This window comes from Apus apus, chromosome 5, assembly GCF_020740795.1.
Source record: "Apus apus isolate bApuApu2 chromosome 5, bApuApu2.pri.cur, whole genome shotgun sequence".
NCBI lineage: Eukaryota > Metazoa > Chordata > Aves > Apodiformes > Apodidae > Apus > Apus apus.
The window spans coordinates 377,476-401,656 of NC_067286.1; the positions used below are offsets into that span (position 1 = coordinate 377,476).

The 24,181-nt window shown below is 47.7% G+C and overlaps 1 protein-coding gene across 2 annotated transcripts in view; it reads left to right on the top strand.

The window, feature by feature from the left end:
• Nucleotides 1-24,181, top strand: part of PTDSS2 (phosphatidylserine synthase 2) — a 39,078-nt gene continuing 14,897 nt past the window's right edge. The window contains exons 1-5 of one of the 2 annotated variants that reach the window (XM_051621303.1): nt 1-350; nt 9,935-10,036; nt 15,132-15,214; nt 22,268-22,335; nt 23,814-23,948. In XM_051621303.1, coding sequence (XP_051477263.1) covers nt 70-350; nt 9,935-10,036; nt 15,132-15,214; nt 22,268-22,335; nt 23,814-23,948 — 669 coding nt within the window. In that variant the 5' untranslated portion in view covers nt 1-69. Of the gene's footprint in view, nt 351-1,401; nt 1,549-9,934; nt 10,037-15,131; nt 15,215-22,267; nt 22,336-23,813; nt 23,949-24,181 lie in introns of those variants that run through there. The other variant, XM_051621304.1, reaches the window with a different exon arrangement.

Below are 24,181 nucleotides of genomic sequence, written 5' to 3' on the forward strand. Positions count from 1 at the left end.
CCCCCCCCACCGCCACGAGACCGGCGGAGCCCCGGGCCCGCGCGCGCGGCCGTTGCGGGCGGCGCCGCCATGAGGCGCGGGGAGCGGCGGAGCCCCGGGCGCGGGGAGCGACGCAGCCCCGGGCGCGGGGAGCGGCGGAGCCCCGGGCGCGGCGGGGCCCCCGGCAAGGCCGCCCTGGAGGAGCAGCCGCCCGCCCCGCAGCACCCCCCGCAGCCCAACGGCGGGGCCCCCGCGGCGGCAGCAGCAGCAGCAGAACGGCCCCCGCCGCCCGCAGCCGAGAGGAGCAGCCCCGGCCTGCGCCGCAGCACCGAGTCCGAGGTGTACGACGACGGCACCAACACCTTCTTCTGGTGAGAGCCGCCCCGTCCCGCGCCCCGCGCCCCGCCCTGCGGGGAGGCCTCGGCACCCAGCGGGCCCGGTGCCCCCGCTGCTCGCCCTGCTCTGGCCCTTCACTCTCCCCCGCCTTCGGCCAGCTCTGCCGCCGGCCCGGCCCGGCGCGGCGGGCGGGAGGTGCGTTCCCGGGCTGCGCGGCCCCCGCCGGGGCTGCAGCTCTCGTGCCTCTCGCTTCCCTGCACCGGGTACCGCGGCTGAACCCGCCAGGCCGTGGGCTCTGCGTAAAGGTGGTTTTTTTTTCCCGGTGCTGTGGCGCCGTTACTGCTTGTTTCCCGGCGCGCAGCAGCGGCTCGGGGCAGGCTGGTGGCCGTGGCCCCTCTCCCCGTCCTGCCGCAGACCTGCCGGCCGGGCGGCTGCTCCAGCCAGGAAGGCTGCCCTGCTCCCTGGGGAGCCCGCCGGGGCCCTGCTTGGTCCCAGCTGTTCCATCAGCAGCATTGCTACCAACCCTACCTTTTCTTTCCTCTCCCTCAGTCTGGAAAGAGGCCCCTTCTGCCCACGGTGTTCCCTGTGATCTCGCTAGGAAGCTGAAGGTGTGACACTCAGGTCTGCTGGGCAGGGATCCCGCGGGGCTTTGTGGCCTGCTCAGCCCAGAAAAGGGGGGCAACAAGCCAGGGCTGCCGGTGTGAGTGCTCGTTTGGGTTAAATTCAGCCCTTGCGAGGAAGAGATGTGTTTGTACCTAGGAAAGCGCTTCTAAATCCGGCTTGGCTGGAGTTGTTCCAGAAAGCCACTCCAGCACACGCGTGTGCACGTCCCCAGCTTTCCTTGGTGTTTGAAACATGCGTGTCCCTTTGGGTGGAGGAAACCCAGCTGGGACAGCAAAGCCCCTTGTTTGGAAGAGGAGCCGAGGGTGACACGAAGGAGCAGCAGGGGGAGGGCACTTGGCTCCTGCCCTGCCAATATGGGCAGCGGGGGGAGTCGGTCTTGGGGGAGCTGCTGATTCTGGGTGGTGTTTCTGCCCGTGCAAACTGCCGCGGGGTGGGCTCTGCAGCAGCCTGACACACCGGGGTGTCACCGAGGGACCTTGCTGTGTTGAGGGCGAGAGGAGCTTTCTTGGAGAGCACGTTAGCGTTGCCACATGTCGGCTGGGGGAACGACTGGATAACTGGATCCTGCCGGGGGCTGCGGAGCTGTGCCGACTTACACATGGAAAATGGGTAACACGCTCATTTCCTCACCGTCTCGTTAAGGTGTTTCCTGGTGCTTTCAAACCGCTTGTTGCTGCTTTTATTGCATAATCTCACCTGGTTGCACCTTCTCCCTGCTGTGGGGGTGTGGGGCCAGCCTGCAGACCGCCGCTCCTATGGGATTGTCATCCCAAAATACCGGCGGTCACAGCAGCTATTTTGTCCACGTGAGTCGTTCTTTTGAATGTCCAAGTGTGCTGCCGTTCTCTAGGAGCTTCCCCTGTGTCAGCTCACCCCATCTGGGAGGGCAGTCAAATTGTTTACGTTTTATTTTATTTCCCCTAAGACCGTGTTCCCTTGCGCTGGCAGCCCGGAGTTCAAGTGCTTGGGAAAGTTTCAGGGTTTTTCCTGCTGTTCCTTTTGACCTGTTCATGGCAGTGCCGAGTGTGTCAGCGTGTCCCTTGGCAATGGCTGAGGTCCTGCAGCAGCCAAGAGTTAAGTTTATACAGAGGGACAGTTTTCTTCCTGTGACCCTCGGTACTCTTCTTGTGCTGCTACAGAGGTGGTCACAGAAAATGGGATTTAAAAGAGTAGGTGCCCTCTGGCTTTCCCAGGGTGGAAAAGTATGGACAGTACCTTTTCTCCTTGGACTTCAGAAGCTGGTGGGTGTTGTTACTTGCATGCCTGGCTTGGTTTGGGAAAATTCAACAATTTGGGACTTGCAGACACAGTCAGAAATCATTTTAGAGGTAGCTCAGTTTGCAAAGGTAGTTTTAGTGCTGTAGCTGCAGTCCTTGGGAAAGGTGGTGCTTTCTAGCTGTGTGTCTGCTCTTTTAAAATCTTTTTAAAACTTTGCAAAACAAGTTATGTGCTGTATAATGCATCTGTTCTTACTCAGGCTTAATAATTTGAGACTGGAAAAATGCTGTATCTTAATTACATTGTGGGAACCTGCTCAGTCAGTACCTTGACAGCTCTCCTTGTCATTGGGAAGTGTCAAGGAAGGAAAGGAGGAGAAGATTGTTGCTCTCTGTGACTTTTATCCCGGAACTCATCTCAAAACATCTCCCTGCTGTCAGGGAGCTGGAGATACAGGCCTGCCTGGCCAGCTGCTGCTCTAGGCAAGCGTTCACTGTTGTTTCCAGTAGGTTGGATTGTTTTTTGCCTGCCTGCTTACAGAAGGAGCTTTCTGAGCACAGACACAGGACCTCTTTGTGGCTGAGGTTCTGAGTTTTATTTTTTGTACAGTATGAAGTGCTGTATATCTGGTATTTTTACTGAGCTAGTATGGAAACACCACCAGGTTTGTGTGTTTGTTTCCCTTTTTTAATGTCCCCATATAGAGCTTTCTACAGCATTTCTGTGGCTTTATTTCAGTACTGTGGCTGACACTGACTTGTCTGACAGGTTTTTGCTGCTGGGACTTTGTTCTGGGCAGGAAAAGGTGAATCCAACAGAAGCTGGATTTTGCTACCTGGGAGCAGTCACTGGGACAGATGCCTTAAATAAAGATGCTGGAGGAAGAGGAGCTGGGTGTCTTTCTGTGGAGGAGCAAAGAGATTCAGGGAAGCAGTAATTTGATGTATCTCCACTAAATGAGATAATCAGTAAGTGATAGATGTAGAGGTCTGTAGCAACTTTTTTGTAGATGAAACTTTCTTCCCCCTCCTATCAGCCAGCAACAGGCACCAGAACATGATGTGATGGTGTTTTCTTCCCAGTCCAGTCTTGGATTACCAGTTTGGGATAATCTAGTGAGCTATTCTGTCTGATTTTCTCCTAAAATTTCAGTGCTGCCCCTGATTTCTGTATACATTTCATAGCCTGTATTTAACCAAAGCTTATCTTCCAGAAAGGCATCCAGTCTTGATTTGAAGGTGTTGGGAGGTGCCAGATAAATCTTTACCACCAGGTTACATTGTGACTTTATAGGTTAATTGGTTTCAATAAGCCTTAATTTAACTTCAATTTAATTAGCTGTAATGTCTTCTGTTGGCTATTGATGAGCTTTTGTCTCTCACTAAATAATTCTCTATTGCCATCATGTGGATGTGATGTGAGTTACTAACAGTCACAGCGTGGCAGCAGGTGTCTGTGGAGGAAGTTAAAAAACAAATAGGAAAAGAAGAGAGGGTAATGGTGGGTAGGAGACTCTGGGCTAGTACAGCTTTCACAGGAATGGATTCAGCCTGTTTGGTGCAAAAAGCCTAGAAAGGGCAGGTAAGGAGAAGGCAGCCTGGGGATGCCTCTGCCTGGATGTTGCTCTCCTTTTGCTCTGTACTGTGGGACATCTCTCCTGGTGGCAGCACAGAGATGTCTCCTTGGAAGTGAGGGGCTGTGTGTGCAAACCCGCCAGCTTTGGCAGTGCAGGATTGGTATTCAAAATGAAGTATTACTCAGCCACTCCTTGCACACTGCTCTCTAGAAAGCCGACCTGAGGCAGCAGGGGCTTTACTAAGAGGCTGCCTGGAGGCAGAGGGGGATTTATCTGAGGGAGCTCAGGGACACAGAAGATCTGCACGTTGGCAGGAGCTTTTCCTGTACCCTCTGGTGAGGGTTGGCTGCGTGTTCCTCAAGCTTGTTGGAAGCTTAACATTTGATGGATATTTCTCATACAAGAAAAGCTGGCAGGTTTGGAGCAGGCCCTGGTGAGGTGCTGTCTGTGCTGACCTGTGCTGCTGGCTCCCCACTTGCTCCCAGTTGGCCAAGTTTAGGCATGCTGCTTCACTGAGCAGAGAAATCTTGCATCAGGGTGGTGCTGTGACACCCAGGCTGTGCTTCCCTGCTGCTCAGGCATGTCCTGGCAGCGTCTGGAGTCTGGAACATTTGGGAGCCCCTTCTGCAGTCCCCTGAGCTGGGTCACAGTAGCTCTTGCCTCAGGTGCAGGGAGCTGCCTGTTGGGAATTGCATTATGAGGCCCTGTTACCTGTTCCTGGAACAAAGGGATTGCAGAGCTCCTTCCAGTGAGCTGGAAGTGGAGAAGAAATATCATTATACAGAGACTTTTTGAGAGTGAAATTGCCCCCTGGGCTTTAGGCTTCTCCCAGGGAAGTTGCTTTCCTTGGGATGGTGGATCCTGTGCAGGCACACAGTGTGTGTTGGAGGGTGTGCCAGGCTGTGGGAGCTCTGCAGGCTCAGCTGCTTCCATGCAGTTAAACCTGGCATAAGGGCACCTTCCTCCTGTTCTTGCCACTGTTTGAGGCCTGCTCCAAGTGTGTTTTAAACTAAAACTGTTTAAAACCTGCAACAAAGGTTTCAACAGGCTTAAACATACAAAGATGCTGATTATTTAGAATAGTTTTGAGAACTTTGATTACCTTGTGAGCTCTGTAGAAATGGTGAACAGAAACTTTGTCTTTCCTCACTCAAAGGAAAAGAGCTGTTTTGCTGAAGCTTTGCTTTTGCCTCTGTTGCTCGTTGCCCTGTGGGGTACGTGCCATTGTCCTTCTCTGAGTGATCGTTTCATGAGAGGCACCAACTTGTGGCAAGGAAAATGAACGTTGCTATTTTGGAGCATCCAAGTACATACAGAGATTTAATCAACGTTGTGTGCCTTTAGAGATGTGCTGAAGACTTGTTGCTGCTCTAAGAATAGGTACTTTTAAATGAGAGTTTTAAGCATCTTTTGCAACGCAGCCTGCAGCTTAGAGCCAGCAGCCACATCAGTACTTGGTGCAGCTGGAGGTGTCTGGAGCTTTTGGGCAGTGTCACGTACTAAGTCCGCACGTTGATTGATTGCCACCAGCTATTTGCTTGTGGTCTAGGTGGATGAGAGAGAGCTCATGTCACAAACGGGTGGTTAACCTCTTATTTTTTCAAGTGTTGATGCCTGAGTGCTTGCTTTGGCCCTCTGCAGTGTGAGCAACTCAGTTTCTGGTCTCTAATTTTGGGTGTATTATCAAGATTATGACCAAGGTGGAATCTTTGTTGAAGGTTTGAAAAACCTCTCTGTGCCCAGTCAGGGTTGTTTCCCTGTTAATTACGATTTTGATTTTTTAATATCAAAATACTTGTCAGGTTTGAATTGTTACTAATGTTTGTTGTATTTTCCTGTACCTTATTCTTCACAATAACTGAACCACTGTTCTGCTGCAGAAGTAATAGATTTGTTGTACTGTTTGTTATATTTTCCTGGAATTTCCACCATGTGTCAAATGCTGAGTTGGTGCATGGAGGGTAGAGAGCTTTGACATCTGTTCTAAAACTCTTTCAGAAGTGCTTTCATGACTTTGCCATTATTGGGAGTAAAGAAGAAACATTGTTGTGAAAAGCTGATGATAGGCTAAAGTGGAACTCATTGTTTTAGTTGCAAGATTCTGTCTCTAGCAGTAGCTATTAATTCAACTTTTAACCCAAGAGGCAAACTGCACTGGCTGTTGGTTGGAATCTTGTTTCGCCTAGAGACCTGACAAGAAGACTAATCAATAAATCCTTTGCATGCTGTTCTCACTGATTGTTATTGTCTTTAGTTACTGCATCATTTACGGCAAACAGGAACTCTTAATGCCAAGCAGTGGACAACAGGGGTGTGGTCCAGTTCACTGGAGCTGCTTTTAGTTTGTGCTGGAGATGAAAGGAGGTCACGGAGCACTGGGGTGTTCCTGCTCCTGTCCCTCCAGGGAGCTCAGCTGGCTCAGTCTCCCCCAGAAAAGAGATATTTAAACATTTCCTTATGCCATTTTTGCCATGTACTTTATTTGGAAAGTAAAAGCTCTGATAGTAATTTCCTTTAAAAACCTACAGTTTGTAAATGTGTCAGGAGAATGAATTGCCACGAAGAGGAGAAATTAGGATCAGATTGAATGGAAAAGCCCCACTGCTTTGCAGGCTGCAGTGTGGGAGAGGTGCAGTGACTGCTGCTGCTTGTGGACTGCTGGAGTTGCTCTCTCTTGGTGTGTAACTAAGGAGCAGGGCAAGGAGTTTTATAAAAACAGAACTTGAATTATTTCACTCTAGTGCCCCAGTGTTTGGACAGGGAAAGAGCTAGAGGTAGGATATAGGAAGAGAGAAAAATGCAGGTGCAGAAGAATAAGCTGCTGAATGTTCCAGCTTGTTTTAGTAGCTTGGGATGTGTTTTGGATTCTCTTTGCCCTTCCTGGCCTTACCTGTTTTATAGGCATATACTTTCAGGCACTGCTTTCTCTGATTTGTTTGCCATAAACCCCCCAGAACTGGCTGTAGTGCCAGCTTGCTTCTGGTGTAGCACCCAGCTCCTGAGTAACTTCAAGGGTATAATACCTGGTCTGCTTAGCTTGGCTCTTTCCAGTCCCCACACACTCCAGGTGAGGAGAACATAAGCCTTTCTGCATAATTCCTGCCATGCTTACCTTGCTGGGATGTTCTTAGATCTCTTGCCTTCCTCTTGGTGTATTATTTTAAAGTGTATGTGCAGACAAAAAAAAAAACCCTTCCTGCAGTTAATTCCTCCAGACTGGGACAGGCACTTCTTCCATATGCTGTTCATTTTTCTGGCTGCTCTAAATGTTTCACTTTTGGTCTCATTCCACATGGATTTCTATTATTTCTATTTTCAATTTTTTCCTATTTCTATTATTTTTCCCCCCCTCACACTGTGGGAAGGCCCAGTGTGTATCAGTGTACACTTGCCTGTACTTTTTGCCCTGACAGGTGGGTCTGTCTGAAGCTCTGCTGCCTCCAGCAGCTGCATCACTTGGTCATTGTTTGCAGTTTTCTGCTTAGAGCTGCCAACTTGCTCTTTCCAGAAGACAATCTGGAGGGTGTTTCAGCCTGCCCTCTGGATTGCATGCTAGCCTGAAAATACGTTTCTGCGACCAACCACCTTGAAAACTTGCTACAAGAGGATCCGCTGGAAATGAAGACTGAGCCAAAAGGGAAACGTTTGTTGTTAAAGAGGGGAGCTCAGTGAAGTTCAAGCTGATGGTTGTGACACCAAAAGTAAGCTGAAAGGAGTGAGGTGAGGCTCTGCAACACGGACCCTTCCCCAGGGATGGAGGAAACGAGAGCATCGGTGCTGTGCTGGAGGAGCTGCCGAGGAGCTGCTGTCACTGGGACGTGCTGCTCGCGGGCTGCTGGTGACCCACAGGGCACCCATGCCCTGGCATGGTCAGGGGCTCAGAGGGGTCCAGACAGGGCAGTGCCAAGGCAGAAAACAGCACTTCGGGATTTATTGGAGTAGCCTCAGAGGCACTGGTTTCAAAGAAGTAAACAATAAAGCAAGGCATGAAACATAAGGCATAGCCTTGCAGTTAGCAGAGCCTTTCCCAGCAATGAAGGTATAGGTGGTTGTTGGGTTCATTATATACATTGCTAAATGCAGAAAACAAGACCAGGGTCTGATTTAAGCGAATTAGAGCATTTTGTTCAGTCCATTGCTGTACTTTGAGAGAACTGTATTTAGTTTTTTAAACTACTGTAGGTTACAAAACAGGCCTGTCACGTGGCTGTGAGATGCATGTTAAGTATGTGCTGTCTGAATCACCTGGTGCTGGCATCCTGGGAGGCAAGGCAAAGGAAAATGCATCTCTTGAGCAGGGAGCTTGCTGCTGCCAAGCCTTGGCTTGGCTTTCCTGACATGTTCCTTCCTTGCTAATTTTGAAAACACCCGTGGGTCCTTCTCTTTTTTTTTTTTCTTTTTTTCTTTTTTTTCCTGGAGCTGGTTAGTCTGTGTCCTCTGGACTGCAGGGGAGGATAGTGTTAAATGCTGAACACCTTTTCAGCAGTGGCAGAAGAGGATTGCATCTGCTTATGAGGTATTGCATGGGTTTTCCAGTGGGATTAAAAGGATGCTGTGAGACGGGGCTGTGTTTTGGGTTAGGATGAAATTGTAGTGCAAAATAATGGTTGCCTTGTCTTTCAGAGTCATTTCAGGTAGATTACTGGGTTTGGTGTTTAAGGGTAGGTCAGTGGACTTTTCGGAAGTCTGCGGTGATCTCCAGTTTATCAGGCACCCTACAGCATGAATGTATAAACTTTGGTCTTTTGGCATAACATGGAAATATAATGCTAGCTTGTATTACAATATAAGATAAAAAGAAGATGTAAGAAGCACCAGCATGTACAAATACTGGTCGTATAGTAATTTTCATTGGCAGTTTTTCTATTCTTTAAGCTCCGTGCTCTATACCTGTGTTGTTGTAAGCATCTGTGTTAAGAGAGGTTGTGTAGTGCTATAGAGCAGAACTCATGTCTTTGTCACAGAATCATGGAATGCCAGGTTGGAAGGGACCTCAAGGATCATCTGGTCCAACCTCTCCAGGTGCCACTACAGTTGATATGAGGTGGCTCAGCACATTGTCCAGCTGAGACTTCAAACTGTCCAATGTGGGGAAATCTACCACTTCCCTTGGGAGATTATTCCAATGTTTGACTGTCCTCTTGGTGAAAAATTTGCCTCTTGTGTCCAATGGGAATCTCCCCAGGAGCAACTTGTGCCCATGACCCCTTGTCTTTTCCATGGGACTCCTTGTAAACAGGGAGTCTCCATCATCTTTGTAGCCACCCTTTAAGTACTGGAACATGGTAATGCTGAGCTGAGCTCAGGTATGTTTTCCACTGAAACTTTAAATTAGACAAAAAAAAGCAAACAGTGGAGTGTGAGAACATGGCATGTATATGATGAGTAGGGGGGTGTGTGCAGAGCAGCAGCTGCAGGAAGGTCCCCTCTTCTCTCCAGGTCTGGCTCACTGTGCTCTTTCACACCAAAACCAGGACCAGCAGATGAACTCTCGTGGGTGGGGAAGGGAGAACTTGTGGCCCTTGCACACTAATGATGTTCTGCCTGTACCAGTGTGTCACAGGGTCCTGTGTTTTACCAGCCTCAGGCCCTCCAGGGGACTTTGCTGGCAGAGCTGTTCCAGCAGAATCCCCTCTGGGAGGTGGATGTGTGGAGTGAAGCTCGGGATGCCTGGGAATGAGCACTGTGCTGCTTACAATTGCAGCTGCTCTCATTCAGAGCTTTTTAATTTTTTAATGACTAGTTTTTCTTGTCGTGGGTAATTCCCACGTCTGGAGTGAATTCTTTTCTGTTCAGCCCTGACAGTCTGTTCATTCTGCTGCAGGTGTTGTTCATGAGCTTTGAAACAGAGAGGTGTGGCAGCACCCCTGAGTGCACACCCAGCAAACCAGGAGGGGAATCTGGAGGGTTTCAGATATGTTAGCACAGTTGGTGCTCATTTTTTTCAAGTTCACTTGGCAAATGTTTGTCCAGATCTTCCTGAACTCAAAGCACTCTGGGGAAAAGGAGGGAGACCTGTTCCTGTGGGAGGTTCCTGTCGTGTGCTGGTGCATGGGGGACTGACTGTGTGAGTTCTGTTGCTGTGCAGCACTTCAAACTTCTTTCACTGTCTGTGTATTTGACTCACTGAGGCTTCACTGACAGGTGAAGATGTAAGGCTTTCTGCTTCCTGATGTCAGTTTTCTCTCTTCTGCATTTTAGGAGAGCTCATACTTTAACAGTCTTGTTCATCCTCACGTGTGCGCTGGGCTACGTAACCTTGCTTGAGGAAACACCACAAGACACAGCCTACAACACAAAGAGGTGGGTGTTTGGGAGGGCCTTTCTGTGAGGCGTGTGCTAGAAGAGAGCAGCTGTATGAACAACTTACCCTACACACTTCTACCTTGTGCAGAAGGTACCTCAGATGACTTTTGCATTAACTTGTCTAAATGCCTGAACCCTTAGAAAGTGACCAAACCGAGTGTAAGTCTCTAAGCTCCTTTGATGCTGGTTGTTGAATTTAATTTCTAATCAGCTGAGTGTCACTCACTGCCATACCCAGTGGCTGCTCAGTGTGTGTGATTTAAAACAAAATACTGAACTCTCTCCTAAGCCTCCAAGTACTGGCTGTGTTTCTTTGGCAGTGATCCTGCCCCTCTCTTGAAATAACCTGACTTTCTAAATGACATGAGCTGTGACTACGTTTTTCTGACTCAAGTGCTTTTTGTAAAATCCTGTTCAAGATTTCAATGCAGATCATTACTTGTTGTTGAAAATTAACAAGAGAACTTGTAGCCCAAAGGGAAACTCTTGGGAAATAAGAGTGAGATTAATCTTACATATGTGGTCCATTTCTACCATTATTTAAACTGATTCAATGCACTTGAATTTCTTCTCTTTTTAAAGAAATACAGTAAGGGAAAAAAGGGGAAAGAAAAGTGATCTTTTAAAAATTCAGGGGATGCTTCCAGACTGCAAAGCATCCTTGCCATAAGCGTGCAAATAATTCTGTTTTCTGCCAGCCTGCTCTCTCAAATACAATGCTGGTTTTTTCCCCTTGCTATTAAGGGTTTCTTCCTTTTTTTTTTTTTTTTTTTTTTTCCCCCTCCCTCCACATTTTTTAAGGTGACTCAGATACAGGATTCATTGCCACAGAGGTGCAGGAATCGGGGTATTTCCTGAGATAATCCTGCTTGTTATTCTTTCAGTTACACAATATCTGTAGCTGAGGGTTTGTATTTTTATGCGTGGGGGTGAAATGGAATGAGTTGGAACACAATGCCCTGTCTGGAGCTGGGAAACTTTCCACAAGGCTTTGGAGTGACCAGTTACACCAAGTGAGTCTAGGGAGCAGATGGGGACGTGCCAGTCTCTGGACTGGCAGTTCAGAATAAAGAAGGGGAAAAGCTGAAAGACAAGGGATGACACATCATTAGGGAGTGATACAGATCTAAGGTGATTCAGTGGACTATCTTATTATTAAGATTAGGGCCTTTACTGCTTTAATAAAAACAAAACCAGAGAAGATTAACTGGCAGATCCGCCTCTCTTGCATGAAGCAGAAGTTGCTCTCTGCATGTTCAGTGCAGGGAATGGTGTGTCCAGCTAAGATCAGTTTAACAGCATCATACTGGGCAGTGGGTAACGAGTGCTCTTTGGTCACTCCTCCATCTCTGGTGCTGCAGTACTGCCTGCAAAAATACATGAAAAGCAGCATCCTGGCAGTTGTGTACAGTCTCCCAGATACTGGCTTTTGTGACTGGTTTTGAAGGACATGTCTCTGTTTCCACTCAAGCTGCACTTGGATGCTCTTGCCATCTTCATTCAAGCTACATGCTGGATTCTGAGAGAATAGTTAATTCATCCGAATCATTCCTTTTTTCTAGCTAACAGTCAGGGTCCTGTGGGCCTTCCCTAACCTTGGCCCTGACTTACAGACTGACTGGGAGTGTCTGTGGAGCTCAGCACACTCCTTAAGCTGAGTCAATTTCCAGTGAATTCCAATCTGGTCCCAATTAAATCTCTGCTCTGAGGTCCTTGAGGTAAGTGCTGTGCCAAGTTTAGCACCATTAAGTACGAAGGATTCCAGATCAGTTCAAGTCCTAGCCCTTGTTCTTGCCTCCTACAGCATCCCTGTGTGCCTGCTGCTTTCTTATAGCTCATTGCTCCTGACCAATTTCGTGTGGCTCTTTAAGTGTATATTTGAACAAAAAGGGGCATTTCAGAGCAGGAGCAGGATGGTCTCAACATGCATAATTATATCCAAATTTTCACCGATTTTTTTTTTTTTTTAATATTCCATACCTTATCCTATCCTGAGATCTTCTTCAGCCTTAGTGTTGTGGGGCTGTTGTGTGTTTCGGTCTAAGGTTTTGGCTGGCATGAGGCTGTGGCTGTGTGCAGATACTTCATGGGAACACGTGCAGCTGAATGAGCAGCAGTGGTTTCACTGCCAGTGGGCAGTGTCTCTGCCTGTCAGGAGCTTTTATTTCCACCTGCTGCACAATGACAGGGGAGCAGTGTTTCTGTGCTGAGATGCAAGGGCTGAAAGGCCTCCACCCGCTTTGTTCCCAGGCTCTTGCTGAGGGCTGCCCTCTGTGAACTGTGAGAGGTGCTCACAGCAGGACATGAACTTGAATCAGTGTCCAAATTGCTGTGCTGTCCCTGTGCTTCCTGGGGTAGATGGAGCAAGAGGAAGTCAGCTGAGGCTGCTGTCATTGCTCCTAGGAAAGTGCTTCATCCAGTCACTCCCAGGAGCAGCTGAGGGCAGGGGGAGTGGCTGAATTCATGCAATAAGGCATAGGAGAAACGATGGGCAAAACCAAACTAGGTCATGGGGAGTGGTATCTGTAGCCAAGAGTTGTGTTGGTGTGCCGAGTTGGAGTGCCATCTTCCTGCCTGCAACTTGCTGGGGCAGTTAAGGGAGGATTTGTTGGGTTTTTTTAAGGTAAGATTTATAGAAGTGTTTTATATGTAAATCTAGTCAAAGTTGATTAGGATCATACACAGATGTGGATGTGATCATGTGATGTAGATGATCAGGTTGCCTCTGTTGCAAAGACAGTTAAAAATTTGCAGTGCTCACCAAAGAGGTGTTGTGCTGCAAAGCCTATCTGATCGAGGAGAATTTCTGTTCCCACAGTTCCTACAGCATTCAAAGCAGCCTTGGAACAGTCCATCCTGTCTGACAACTGTCAGCTTCTCCTCTTCCTGTAACACCCAAGAGGAGCTGACAGGGCTGAGCTCCAGCTCTGAGGGTAGTAAATGTTCAGTGACCTCCTTTGCATCCAGCGGCTGTGGAAGAGATGCACATTTCCCAGACATGTTGAGTGATGAGCAGGGGTTCTTCAGATAAAAAGTTAGTAGTTTTTCCATGTAAAAAACGCATTTGGGTTTAAAAATCGTGTGTGCATCAGGGCTGTGCATAGAATTTCAAGTGGTGAAACAGTCTCTTTCCTAAGATGCCTCTCTGCACTAGTTTTGTCAGTCACTGCTCACCATGGCAGCCAGGGTGTGTGTTTGCCAGCTGTGATCTGCAGCTCCTGTCTCTCACACCCACAGAGCAGACAAGGTAACAGGGAAGCCAGACCTCCACTTGTCAGTTCTTCAGCTTGTGATACCATAGAGGGGGTTGTACCAGTCATGCTACTGGAGATGCAGCAGGGAAGGGACAGGGAGTGGGAGCTGACTCATTTAGAGCCTGGAACAAAGGATGGTATCCAGATACTCATAGACAAGCTTCATTGTCTTGGGTCTCTGGATCGACTCAGTAAAATAACACAAACAATAACTTGTTTGTACTCCTTAAACTGTTGCCATGTTCCCCCTTTCTTATTTGGTGAAGTGCTAAAATTATTTTTGTAGGCAGGCTTTCAGTGTGCACTGTCTCCTGATCTGCTGCTCACAGAAACACATCAGCCGTGTCCCCCCAGGCTGCCCACAGAGCTGGCTGGAAGAAACCCCCTCTCAAATCCTGGAGAGGTTCTTGCCTCAAGTCGTGGGCAGCCAGCAGCCCAAGCTGCGGGTTGGGCTTTGAAAGCTGCACAGGGAGGCAGTGTGATGGTGTTCAGGGGAGAAGGATAATGGAGCTGGCAGGGTCATTATGCAAATTTGTGATCTTCAAAATTCCCAGGGTGAACTTGAGCTAGAATTATATAGTTGAAACTCCAGCTTATTCAGCACAGCTGCTGTTTGGCTGAGAGTGGCTTTTAGGAGAAGGAGCAGAACTGGAAGATGTGTGATTTGGGGTCTGGTCATCTCCAGCTTGGGGAGAGTTACCATCACAAGGCCTGAGACACTGATCTTGGACATCTGGGTTCATGGCTGAGCATAACAATAGTGAACAATCCAGTAGTAATTCTGTTGTGCTTCCTAGTGTCATAAAGCAGGCAAAATAACTGAGTTATGTCTTGTTAAGTAAAACCCATTTTTATTTTCAGGAAGCACAAACTACTTATTCTCAGAGGTGTATGTTGCAAAATAGTTTTCATAAATCCTTTTGTTTTCTCTCTTGAAAAGTTTCTGAAACGTTTAAAGCATAAACAGTAGTCTGCTGTTGCTTCTGGTATGTAACATTTTCTCAATAAAAGCAAAATTATTCAGTGTTTTCTCTGGCTGTTCTATTTACAGTTAAGTGTTGCATCCTTTGCTGCAGACACTGCCCACACTTGCCCTGCAGTGTGGTGAGGTATTTCTCAGTCATCTGTCTCCTCAGCCAGCTCTTAAGCAGTAATATGAGAAAGCATCAAAGTTCTGTGGGGAGTCCAGAGGTAGAAAAAAGCAGTTTTTCATCCCATTATACCATTTCATCCATTCGGACTAAAGGAACATGCTCAAGTACAGACCACGGGACCTCGTCTTCATGAAAAAGAAGTGGTGCCCCTGAAAAGAAAAGTGTACTGGAGCATTGAGAAGCTCTCCAACCTGAGAGCTGCTCTGCTGCCTGGTTTGAAGTGTCTTTCTGACAAAGTGGGTATAAAGGACCTGGGGAAGCGTTTGGCTTCTCATGCACTTTGTGATCCTCTACAGGCTGAGGCTCACCCCGGGGCTGAGGGAACTGCTCTTGTTCTGTTCTGCTGGGGCTGGGTACTGGTGAATGGCAGCAAGCTGGGAGGAATGGCAGCAAGCTGGGAGGAATGGCAGCAAGCTGGGAGGAATGGCAGCATGCAGCTAGGGGGGAGAAGGGTGGATGGGTGAACTGTGGGGTTGGAGACAGTCTGTCATCAAACCACGCTTACATCTGTAGGAATTTATACCCATTCCTCTGAAATACAGCCCCCAAAAGGCATCTGTTTATGATTGACATGTTTAGGAGTAACAAAACACAGACCAGACTTTTTTTTTTTACACCAAAGACTGATTTACAATTTTGTTGGGAGGCTGAAGCAATACAGTTTGTTCTGTTTTCTACTTCCAGAGGAATTGTTGCCAGTATCTTGGTGTTCTTATGTTTTGGAGTTACACAAGCTAAAGATGGACCATTCTCAAGACCTCATCCAGGTAATTTAAGTTGCTCAAGTCACTCAGATACTTGTGGTAAGTTGCATGGTTTATGGTGAAGGTGAATACTTGTGGTGCTTGTAGAGAAGGTAAGTGCTGATTGAAATAAGGATCATACAGGTTCACTGGCAGTGCACACATCTCACCCAGCCTCCAACCAGCACACTCATCCCTCTCTGCTTTCCCTCTGCATGTACCATAGGGTTATTTAATAGTGGGGGTTTTATCTATATCCCTGTTTTGGCTTCCTGTTGTTAGTGAAAAACTTCATGTGAACTGCCAGATTCTACAAACCTGAACATCCCTTGTATATCCTTTTTTTGCCTTTTCCCCCTCCTTTCTGAAATGGAGCTGCACTTCTGGCCATGTGTCCAGTGGCTAGAGCACTGCTGTCCCCTTGCTCTGTGTCCGTGATCCACAGCAACTGGTAGATTAGAAGCCCTCAATTATGAATTTAAAGATTTCTAGTAAGAAATGCAAGTCTTGAAAGCATTTCAAGCACAACACAAAACTTCTTCCATGTAGTGTTACATCAGGTGAAGTATGAAAATATTGTAATACCTTTGATTGTCTGCTTATTTTTAAATGTGAATCATTGAGAAAGAATTAAGGGAATCTATCTAGGCTTATATCCTGAAAGTATTAAGCTCTTCTGCTGTCAAATAGGAGTATTTCTTATGCCTGAAATTCAGCCTTCCAGCTTAGGAATGCCATTCCCTGTGAGAAACAGCAGACACTTAAAACCTTGATCAAAGCAGCCGTGGCTCTAGAGCAATGCCCACAGCACACCTCTGCAGACTGCAGGTTTTATTCAGAAGTTTGCATTTCTCAGGTCTTACTAAATAGCAGTTTTTAGCCTTTCCTCTCTGCTGCAGTTAATTCTGATGCCTCCTGTAAGACAGGTTACTCCTTTTAAGGACACTGTGATATTTGGGGGCTTTCAGTTTCAGCACGTCCAGTGGCTTTGCCTGGGATGGAAGCTGGTTTTATTCCCTAGAACAAAGTAGTGCAAACTGGATGGGGAAGGTCCCAAGGTCAGAGACCTCTACAACAAACTTGTGGCAAAGACTGAGCCAATGTCCAGCACCTCTGTGTGTTCCTGTCTTGGAAACAGCAGCTGCTGGGCTGAGCTGAGTACCTGGAAACAAACTGTCCCTGACAGGGTGACTGAAGAAGCTCCCACGTGTGCAGTCACTCCCAATGCTGAGGGTATCGGTCTTAACTTCACCTTTCCTCTAGCTTCTTTGATGGGATGGTCTCCTGAAGAGTGGTTTTCAAGGGCTGTAGCAGTTTGCTGGGATAGTGGGCACTTCCAGAGGCACGGGGGAGAGTGGCAGTCCTTCCTGTGCCTCTCCCATGGGAAGGCTCCTGCGTTGCAGCCCCTGAGCTGCAGCCTCAGCTCTCCAGTTACTGAGCTGGATCAGGAAGTTCCCTCCAGGCCACGGAGGCTCTGACCTTAGCTCTGTGCTGCTGTTCCAGGAGAAAGATCTCATCTCCAAGGAACTGGCATCACACTGGCTGGTGTGTGCTGCTTCCATTTATAGGGCAGGAGGAGGCAGTGGGTTGGGCAGGTCACCCCTGCCACACGCAGCCAGGGAGAGGGGCTCTGCAGCCTGGGGCTGGGCAGCCCTGGGGCTCCTGCCCTGCTGCTCTCAGGCCATTTTGCTCAGGGTGTGTGTACCTGTTGATGACCAGCTCCGAGATGTGTTCAATTTCTGTCTGGATTTCATGGGGTTTTTTTCTGTTTAAATAGCTCTTCTTGCTCAGTGTTGATCCTCCTCAATCCTTTGTTCCCAGCTCTCCTGTGCCAACTTGCCACTGGTTTTGTTAAAATTTTCTAAAGGAAAAAAGTTTTGCTTTTAGTCTTTCCCCTCAATCTAAGTCTGCTTTCCCCATAACATTTTGCTAGTTCTTCTCTTCATGTGTTTCGAGTTTTCTTCTTTAAAATGGCTGTCCAGAGCCAAGGAGAATATTGTAAGTGTGAGAGCACTTCTGTTTTTTGTGATAGTATCCAGTGTCTCTCTGATAGCACCCTGCTGGCTGGCTCTGCATTGCTTGTCCTTTTCCCATGTCTGACAGGGAGAGCTGAGTGGCTGGCAGGGAATACCAGATGCTTCTGTTTCAGCTGATGAGCTCACATGAACTGCACTGGTTCCTGAGTGTGACCTGTGTTAGGAGCTCCTCTCTTTCTCCAGCCCCTTGAGATCATCCGATTTTCTCCTTGCTGGCCCTGCCTTCCCTGCTGCTGCTGTTTGTGCCTTGTGTTATTAACCTACTTTTCACTAAGGCCACTAATGAAACTGATCTTAAGAACCACGTAGGTGGGATCCATCCAGACAGGTGATTTTTCTTTTTTTGGTGTTCCCTTCAGTATTACTGGCAATGTCAGCTTTAGCCAACAGCTCATCCAGCTTCACCATATTTCTACTGATTTCACACCCTCCTCCCCCATTTTCTCCACTTTAGCTAATAATTTGCTACATGGACCTATGCCAGTTGCTTTGCTGTAATTGAGAAATGTAGGACATGAAACTAAATAATGAACATAAAATAATGAGAAGTGTGACTATTTAGGCAAGACTTCTTTGCAAACTTACCCTGCTTTTTGTCCCATTTTCCATTTCCCCCTTGCAAACTGTTGTCGTCAGGGCCTCCATTTGGTTCCATCCAAACCTTGTCACAAAGCAGGGACACTGCCTTGTCCCCAAGGAACAATATTTTACAGGGCCCAACTCTTAAGCTTTGCTTGAGGGTCCATTTATTGGTGGGTGAGCACCCAAATTTGGGGAGTGTAATGTTTTTCATGGTAAAATTAAACACAGATGAAGTTTGGATCACTATGCTAACTTCTTAATATTTGTAAATTAAAAATGTTCTTCATTCTTGTTGTCAGCTCTTTTTATGGAGCCTTGACCATGCAGATGCCCTGGTGCTGTAAGAGTTCAGTGAGGCTTTATTGTCTGTGTCAAGATTACATGCCCACGTTGTAATTTAAAATAAATCTTCCATGACAGTTATTAATGCCCTAAGACAAAGCTTTTCATATTCCCAGCCTTTGCCAGCAGTGATTTGGGCTTCAGAGATGCTGTGTCAGAGCAGAGTGAGCTGTGCAGGTCCCAGCTGAGCCATCGGCTGGAGGGGTGAGGCAGCCAGAAAGGAGCAGAAGAGCTGATCCTTCAGCTCTGTCCCTGGGCAGAACCTGAGGGAGCTGGATGGAGCAGGTGGCCTTGGTGTTCTGCAAAGAAATCCTTTCCTTAGGACTTACCCAGGGAGTAGGATGTGATCTGCCCTTTCTGCCAACTCCTTAACAATTCAGGAATCCAGCTCACAGCTGGTTTTGTGTAAATGTCTGGACTGCTGGGATATCATATTAATGGGCTGCTTTTCACTGGTGCTGGAATGGATGACTCTGTAGGGCTTTGGACAAGCCGAGCTTTTAGCTCACGTTTTTCTCTCTTAACGTAGCATTTGATGTGTTCAGGCATTACATTGAGAAAGGCAAAGCTGCCCGTGCAGAGCTGAGAGCAGGACAAAGGGCCCCCTGCCCAGTTACTCTGCTGTCCCCCCTCTGGTCACGGGTGGTGGAAACCCTTGTGCTGCAGAGCAGTCATTCGAGCAGGGGAGCTGCCCCACGGGGCTGCTCAAACCAGACAGGTCCTTCTGCACCTTCTGATTCGCCCTTCAGAGCTCCCACCCACTTCTCAGCTCTGATACAAGGGCCTTGCTTGGGCAAAGAACTGAGAATATATATTATTTTTGGCCACATATATATATATTCCATATATATAACTGAGAAGATAAATTTTTTTTGGCTACCCATGTATATTATTTAACTGTTCAAGTGGCATAAGTCAGACTCAAACCTCTGCTGATAAATAGGGTGAGGGGCTGGTTGTGCTCCAAGCCAGGCAGTGCTCTGGGTTAAGTGTTCATCCTGTGTTCCCAAGCCTCCCTACAATGACAACAGTTTAGTGTTTGAGCATAGTAATCACCAAACTATCATGTATGTAAATGAGTAGTTGAAGCCTGCTTCATCAGGAAGATAGTCCTAATTTGAGGGAGGTTCATGGTGACAAGTGCATTTAAGGAAAACAAATATTAGAGGCATGCCAAAAATAGCTTTATAGCTAGAGCTGAGGCCAGGCCAGGCAGGGAGAGAACACAGTGTTTGTACAGCTTGGAAAACATCTTGTTTCTGGTGTACAGGCACAAATACAAAGTATTCTTCAGACCCTCTTGGGTGCTCCTGCCAGCCAGGCAGAGAGCACACCGAGTTACAACCAGATCCTGTTTGCTGCTGCTGCAGCCTCGCTGAGCGTGCCCAGCAGCTGCGGATCCTCTGTTGCCAGAGCCCTGGGTGCACAGGAGAAGGAAAGCTCAGATAAGGGTCTAGATTCTCTGCTTTCTGAACCGTGTGTGCAGCAGTCGCAGAACTAGTCAGCCACAGTCTGAGTGGTGTCAGGTCTGTCATGCAGGGCTTCACAGGTCAGAAAAAACTCGGTGATGTCAGGCTCCCTGAGGGGGAGGTGGGAAGGAAGCCATGCGCCACTCTCATGGGAGAAGTGTCTTAATTAAAGGTTAATTCTTCTGGCATGAATATAGTCCTTACTCTTCAAGGTGTGCAGCCATTATAGGAGAGAATAGCAGACACCTTATCAAATACAAACTGATGTTTTGGTCACTTCACAGCCCCTCAGCACCGTGTTCCTGTCCTGCTGACTCACACTGCCAGGATGGCCAGGGGTTCCTCTTCCAGATCCTTTGACCAATGGAGGGTTTTTTGCTTGCTTGCTTTCCCTAAGCTCATCCTAGAGAGACAGGAGGTTGCACCCTCAGTCAGTCCTGCCAAGAGAAGTTTGCCAGTGGATTTGAAAGTTAAACCTCAAGGAAAGGCAGAAGCCTGAAGCTGTGGTTTCTGTAGCTGTTGTGCGAGGAGAGCAGCAGATGGGGCTCTGGCCAGAGCCTCACCAAGGGCAGGGTGGGCTGGGCTGGCTTCCCTCAGAGAGAGCAAGGGCAAAAAGCACCTCGTGTTTAGAGGTTTGTCTGTTTTTTTAATGACTGACCTTTAAAAAGGCATTTCATCGTGCTGCCTAATTAAGACATTCCAATTAAGTTTGTAGGTGTGTTAAGTAAAAATCCTAGAAGTTCCAAATTTTCAGTGGAAGCTGTTGCAGAGCTCTGAGCTTCCTGTTCTCCAGGCCACACCTGCCTTTTTTATTTTTCCTTGGTTTGTTTTTTTGTGTGTTTTGTTTTGGTTGTTTTGGTTTTTTTTTCTTCTGGAAGTGTGAAGTAGGCCATTTTGATTAAATTAGCTTAGCAGTTTTGCTGAAAAAAGTTGGCACCTTCTCACATGTCAGCCTGTTTCAGTGATGGTGTCAGAGCAGGCTGTTAGAGGCTCCTGTTAAAAATGTAGATTTATTGATGTATTGATTTGTTTATTTAATTGAGGGTGAATTGGCCAAAGACAACATTGATTTTTGCTTCAGGGGGCAGACAAGCCCCTAGGAAGCTCTGCAGCACCATGGCTGCTTGATGGCAGGTTCTGAGCTGATGAACAAACACGTTTGCAAGCCCAGAGTTTGCTTAGTTCTTGCATTTGTTATGTCATGGTCCTGCTTTTAAGTGTGAACGTACCCAAGTTGCCTTGGGGATAATAGAGGTAAATGCCCACATAGGGGCTGAAGGTTCTTGTTATTTTCACTTCCTGGCAAACCACACTGATGCCAGTGGAGGAGCTCCACGTTCTCCACTCAGCCATGGGAGCCACCCTCTTGATTCCTCTTTGCCCCAGTCCAGCCCTGACTCTCTCCAAGTGTAACTGTGCAAGGAGAGCTCTGCTTTAGAAGTGTAAACAGGAAACACCTGAAGGAAAGTCTATTAAATCATTCCAAAGTCATTAACACGTGAGAGATTTAATAGCCACTTGCAGTGAGTCAAGTTTTGCTGCATTGCCCTGTGTGGATCCTTGATGTGGTTAGAAGTGCTGGAGCGCTCTGTGCAGATCCTGGCTCTGTGTTAACCACCTTCCCCTGCTCAGGAGCTCACAGAAGGCCAGGTGAGCTCTCAGAGCCCAGAGATCAGCACGTGGAAGGCAGGCGAGGGTGGGGAGCAGGATGGGCACAGCCCATGGACCACAGAGCTTGTACTCAGGACAGCCAGAGCCTGTCACCTGAGGACTGAGTCTGTCAGAGGAGCTGAGGTGACAGTGACAGAGCTGGAAGTGCACAAATACTTGAGTTTGTGTGCCCTGTAGGTTCAGGTGCTGCTGCAGGGTGAGAAGAGCTGTAATCACACAGCTTGGGAGGGTGAAAACCCACTGCAGGCTCTGAGGCAGCTGAGTTTTGCAGGATGTTTCTCTTACTATGAAGAGCTTCAGATGGTCTCATAGGTCTTGCATCTAGTACCTGCTAAACCTTTGGTACATTTTAAAAAATTTAATTCCAAGTCAAAGTGAAGAAACCTTTGGTGTTTTGGAACACTTTCTGCCTCCTGAGGAAACAGCTTTGTCTTCAGGGGAGAAGATGGGCTTGCAGAAGTGAAAGCGGTGGTTCCTCCTGCTGGTCTCAGTCTTCTCTGTAGACAGGCAGTAGAGAGGCAGAAGTTGGCCAAGAGCCTTGACTGTGATAGGGCTGGGAGAGCCAAAGCTGGTCAGGTTAGGTGGGAATGAGGAGAAAGAAAGTAGGATAGTTCAGGGAGGATATCGTTCTCTGCCCTGGAATGCTGGGAAGCATTGCAAGGGGCACATGCCATTCCTTCTGTTCCTAAGTGTTTAGTTCACTGGGTTGAGGCATTTTTATGCATTCTGGTCCCTTCCCACAGATCCAGACCATTGCCTGAGCAATTCTGGCAGATTTCCATAGCAGCCTGTCTGGGAGTCCAAGAACCTCTCTGGCTGTGCTCTTGGGGAAGGATGGTGAACTCTTCCCTTGCGTGCCGGGCTTCATAACTTCGTGGTGGGAGCATCTCCTCTTGAAATGCATAGTTACAGTAGATGAGTAATGGACTGCTGCGTTGCTGGAAAGCTGGCTGACATCCCCTTGTCTGTTTCTGCAGCTTACTGGAGGTTTTGGCTCTGTGTCAGCGTTGTGTATGAGCTCTTCCTCATCTTCATACTCTTTCAGGTAAGTGCCTTAGCCCTCTGGTTACTGAATGCCAGCTCAATAGTCATGTGTGCTGTTCTTCAGGATACTCGCTGACTCCAGGAGATACTCTTCCTTTTTGTGAGATCAAATAATTGTGCTACTTAATGGGACTTACTTCTAGGTTGAGGAAGAATTATAATATTCTAGGAATATGTCACCTTGCTGTCTGACCTCCAGTGGGTCTCAGCCTAGGTTAGATGTGGCAGTGGGGTGTTGTGGAATGAGTTGGTAAGAAGCCAGAGTTCCTGTTTAGACCAAACACCAGGATTTGGAGCTTCTCATGTGTGGTCTCTGCTGGACTTGCTGAAGCTACACCAGCTGGTGGTTTCCTAGGTCCTGCAGACTCGGGGGAGATTCAGCTTCTTTCATCTTCTGAAATACTTTTTACCCTGAATGATTGGTGGTTTGGCTGTTTTTTTAGCAAGAAACCAAAACTTCCTACAGAACTTGGTGTAGTGGCAGCAAACTGAGGATGAAGTTTTTTCCCAGAAAGACACTGTTGGAGCTTCCAGTTATTTTTTTCCACATTCTTGTCCTTTAGTAAACTGAGAATTTTCCCCTGGCTTTTATGATTCTGTGAGTTCTCAGAAATGCAGCAGTTGAGGTAAAATATGTTGAGATAAGCAAGAACAGCAAACCTGGCGGTAGAACAAAGCCCCTGTGTTTCTGTGCCCACACCTGCACCTCTGCAAGTGGAGCTTGAGTGCCAGGAAGGAGCTGGAGATTTGGAAGGAGACCAAGTAAATTAGTTCAAGGTTTGGTCACTGTTTAGAACTAATATTTTAAGAATTTCTTCCTTGCTGGTTGCTTCAAGCCCGTTACCTGTGCTGCTGGTGGGACCTTATTTGGAAGGTTATTGACTGAAAATCACTTTCTTTTGCCTGCCTGTTCCACAGCCCTGCAGGGAGCTGAGCACACATGCTCTAGCCCTGCCAACAGCCTGCCAAGGTCTGCCTGGGTTCCTTGGAGGGCTGTTGGCTCTTGCCCATTGTAGGAAACCAGAAGGTCATTAGCACAGGAGGGGCAGCCACCAAAGGAGCATTTCTGAGTCACTGCCTGCTCTTCCTTTGCCCTGGCCAAGCCTGAGGAGGGGAGAGAAAGGGCAGAGGGTGGGTGGGAAGGATGGATGCTGTGCCAGTGGGAGTGCTGAGCTCTTGGGAGGGAGGGACATGGGGAGTGTCCCGTGGGCTTAGGAAACAGCTCTGATTTTTCATCTGTAAGAAACCTTAAGTCCATCCTGTAGGAATTCTTTTCCTTAGTATTTAGCATTAGAGGCAGATAATTCAGGTTTGTCTGCTGTGTGATGCCTGCAGGTCTGGTTGTATTGCAAGAATTGTTCTGCAGCACATTTTTAAAACCCACCCATTGGAGGGTACAGTGTTGATCTTAATGATCTTTGTCCTTTCCGTGCATTAATACTTCCTAAGAGGGAAACGTGGCTTTGTGTTCCTTTGCAGACTGTACAGGATGGCAGGCAGTTCATGAAGTACATTGATCCACACCTAGGTGTTCCTTTGCCAGAAAGAGACTATGGTGGCAACTGCCTTCTTTACGATCCTGGCAACGGGAGTGATCCATTCCACAACATCTGGGTAAGAAACAAACAAAGGTACTTGTTAATGAGTCTGGTTTTGGTAATAGGTTACTTAGCTGAGCTTTGCAAAGTGCCCATTGTCTGGACACTGAATGAGAGAACAGGTCATGACTGTAGGTCATGTAGCTCTTGCTTCTCTGGACCTTTCTTCTTGAGCAGATGGAGGTGTCTCTTTGTGTCCTAATTACATTGCCCGGGAGAGAGGGTGAGCTGTTCAGCAGTCCTTGTTCC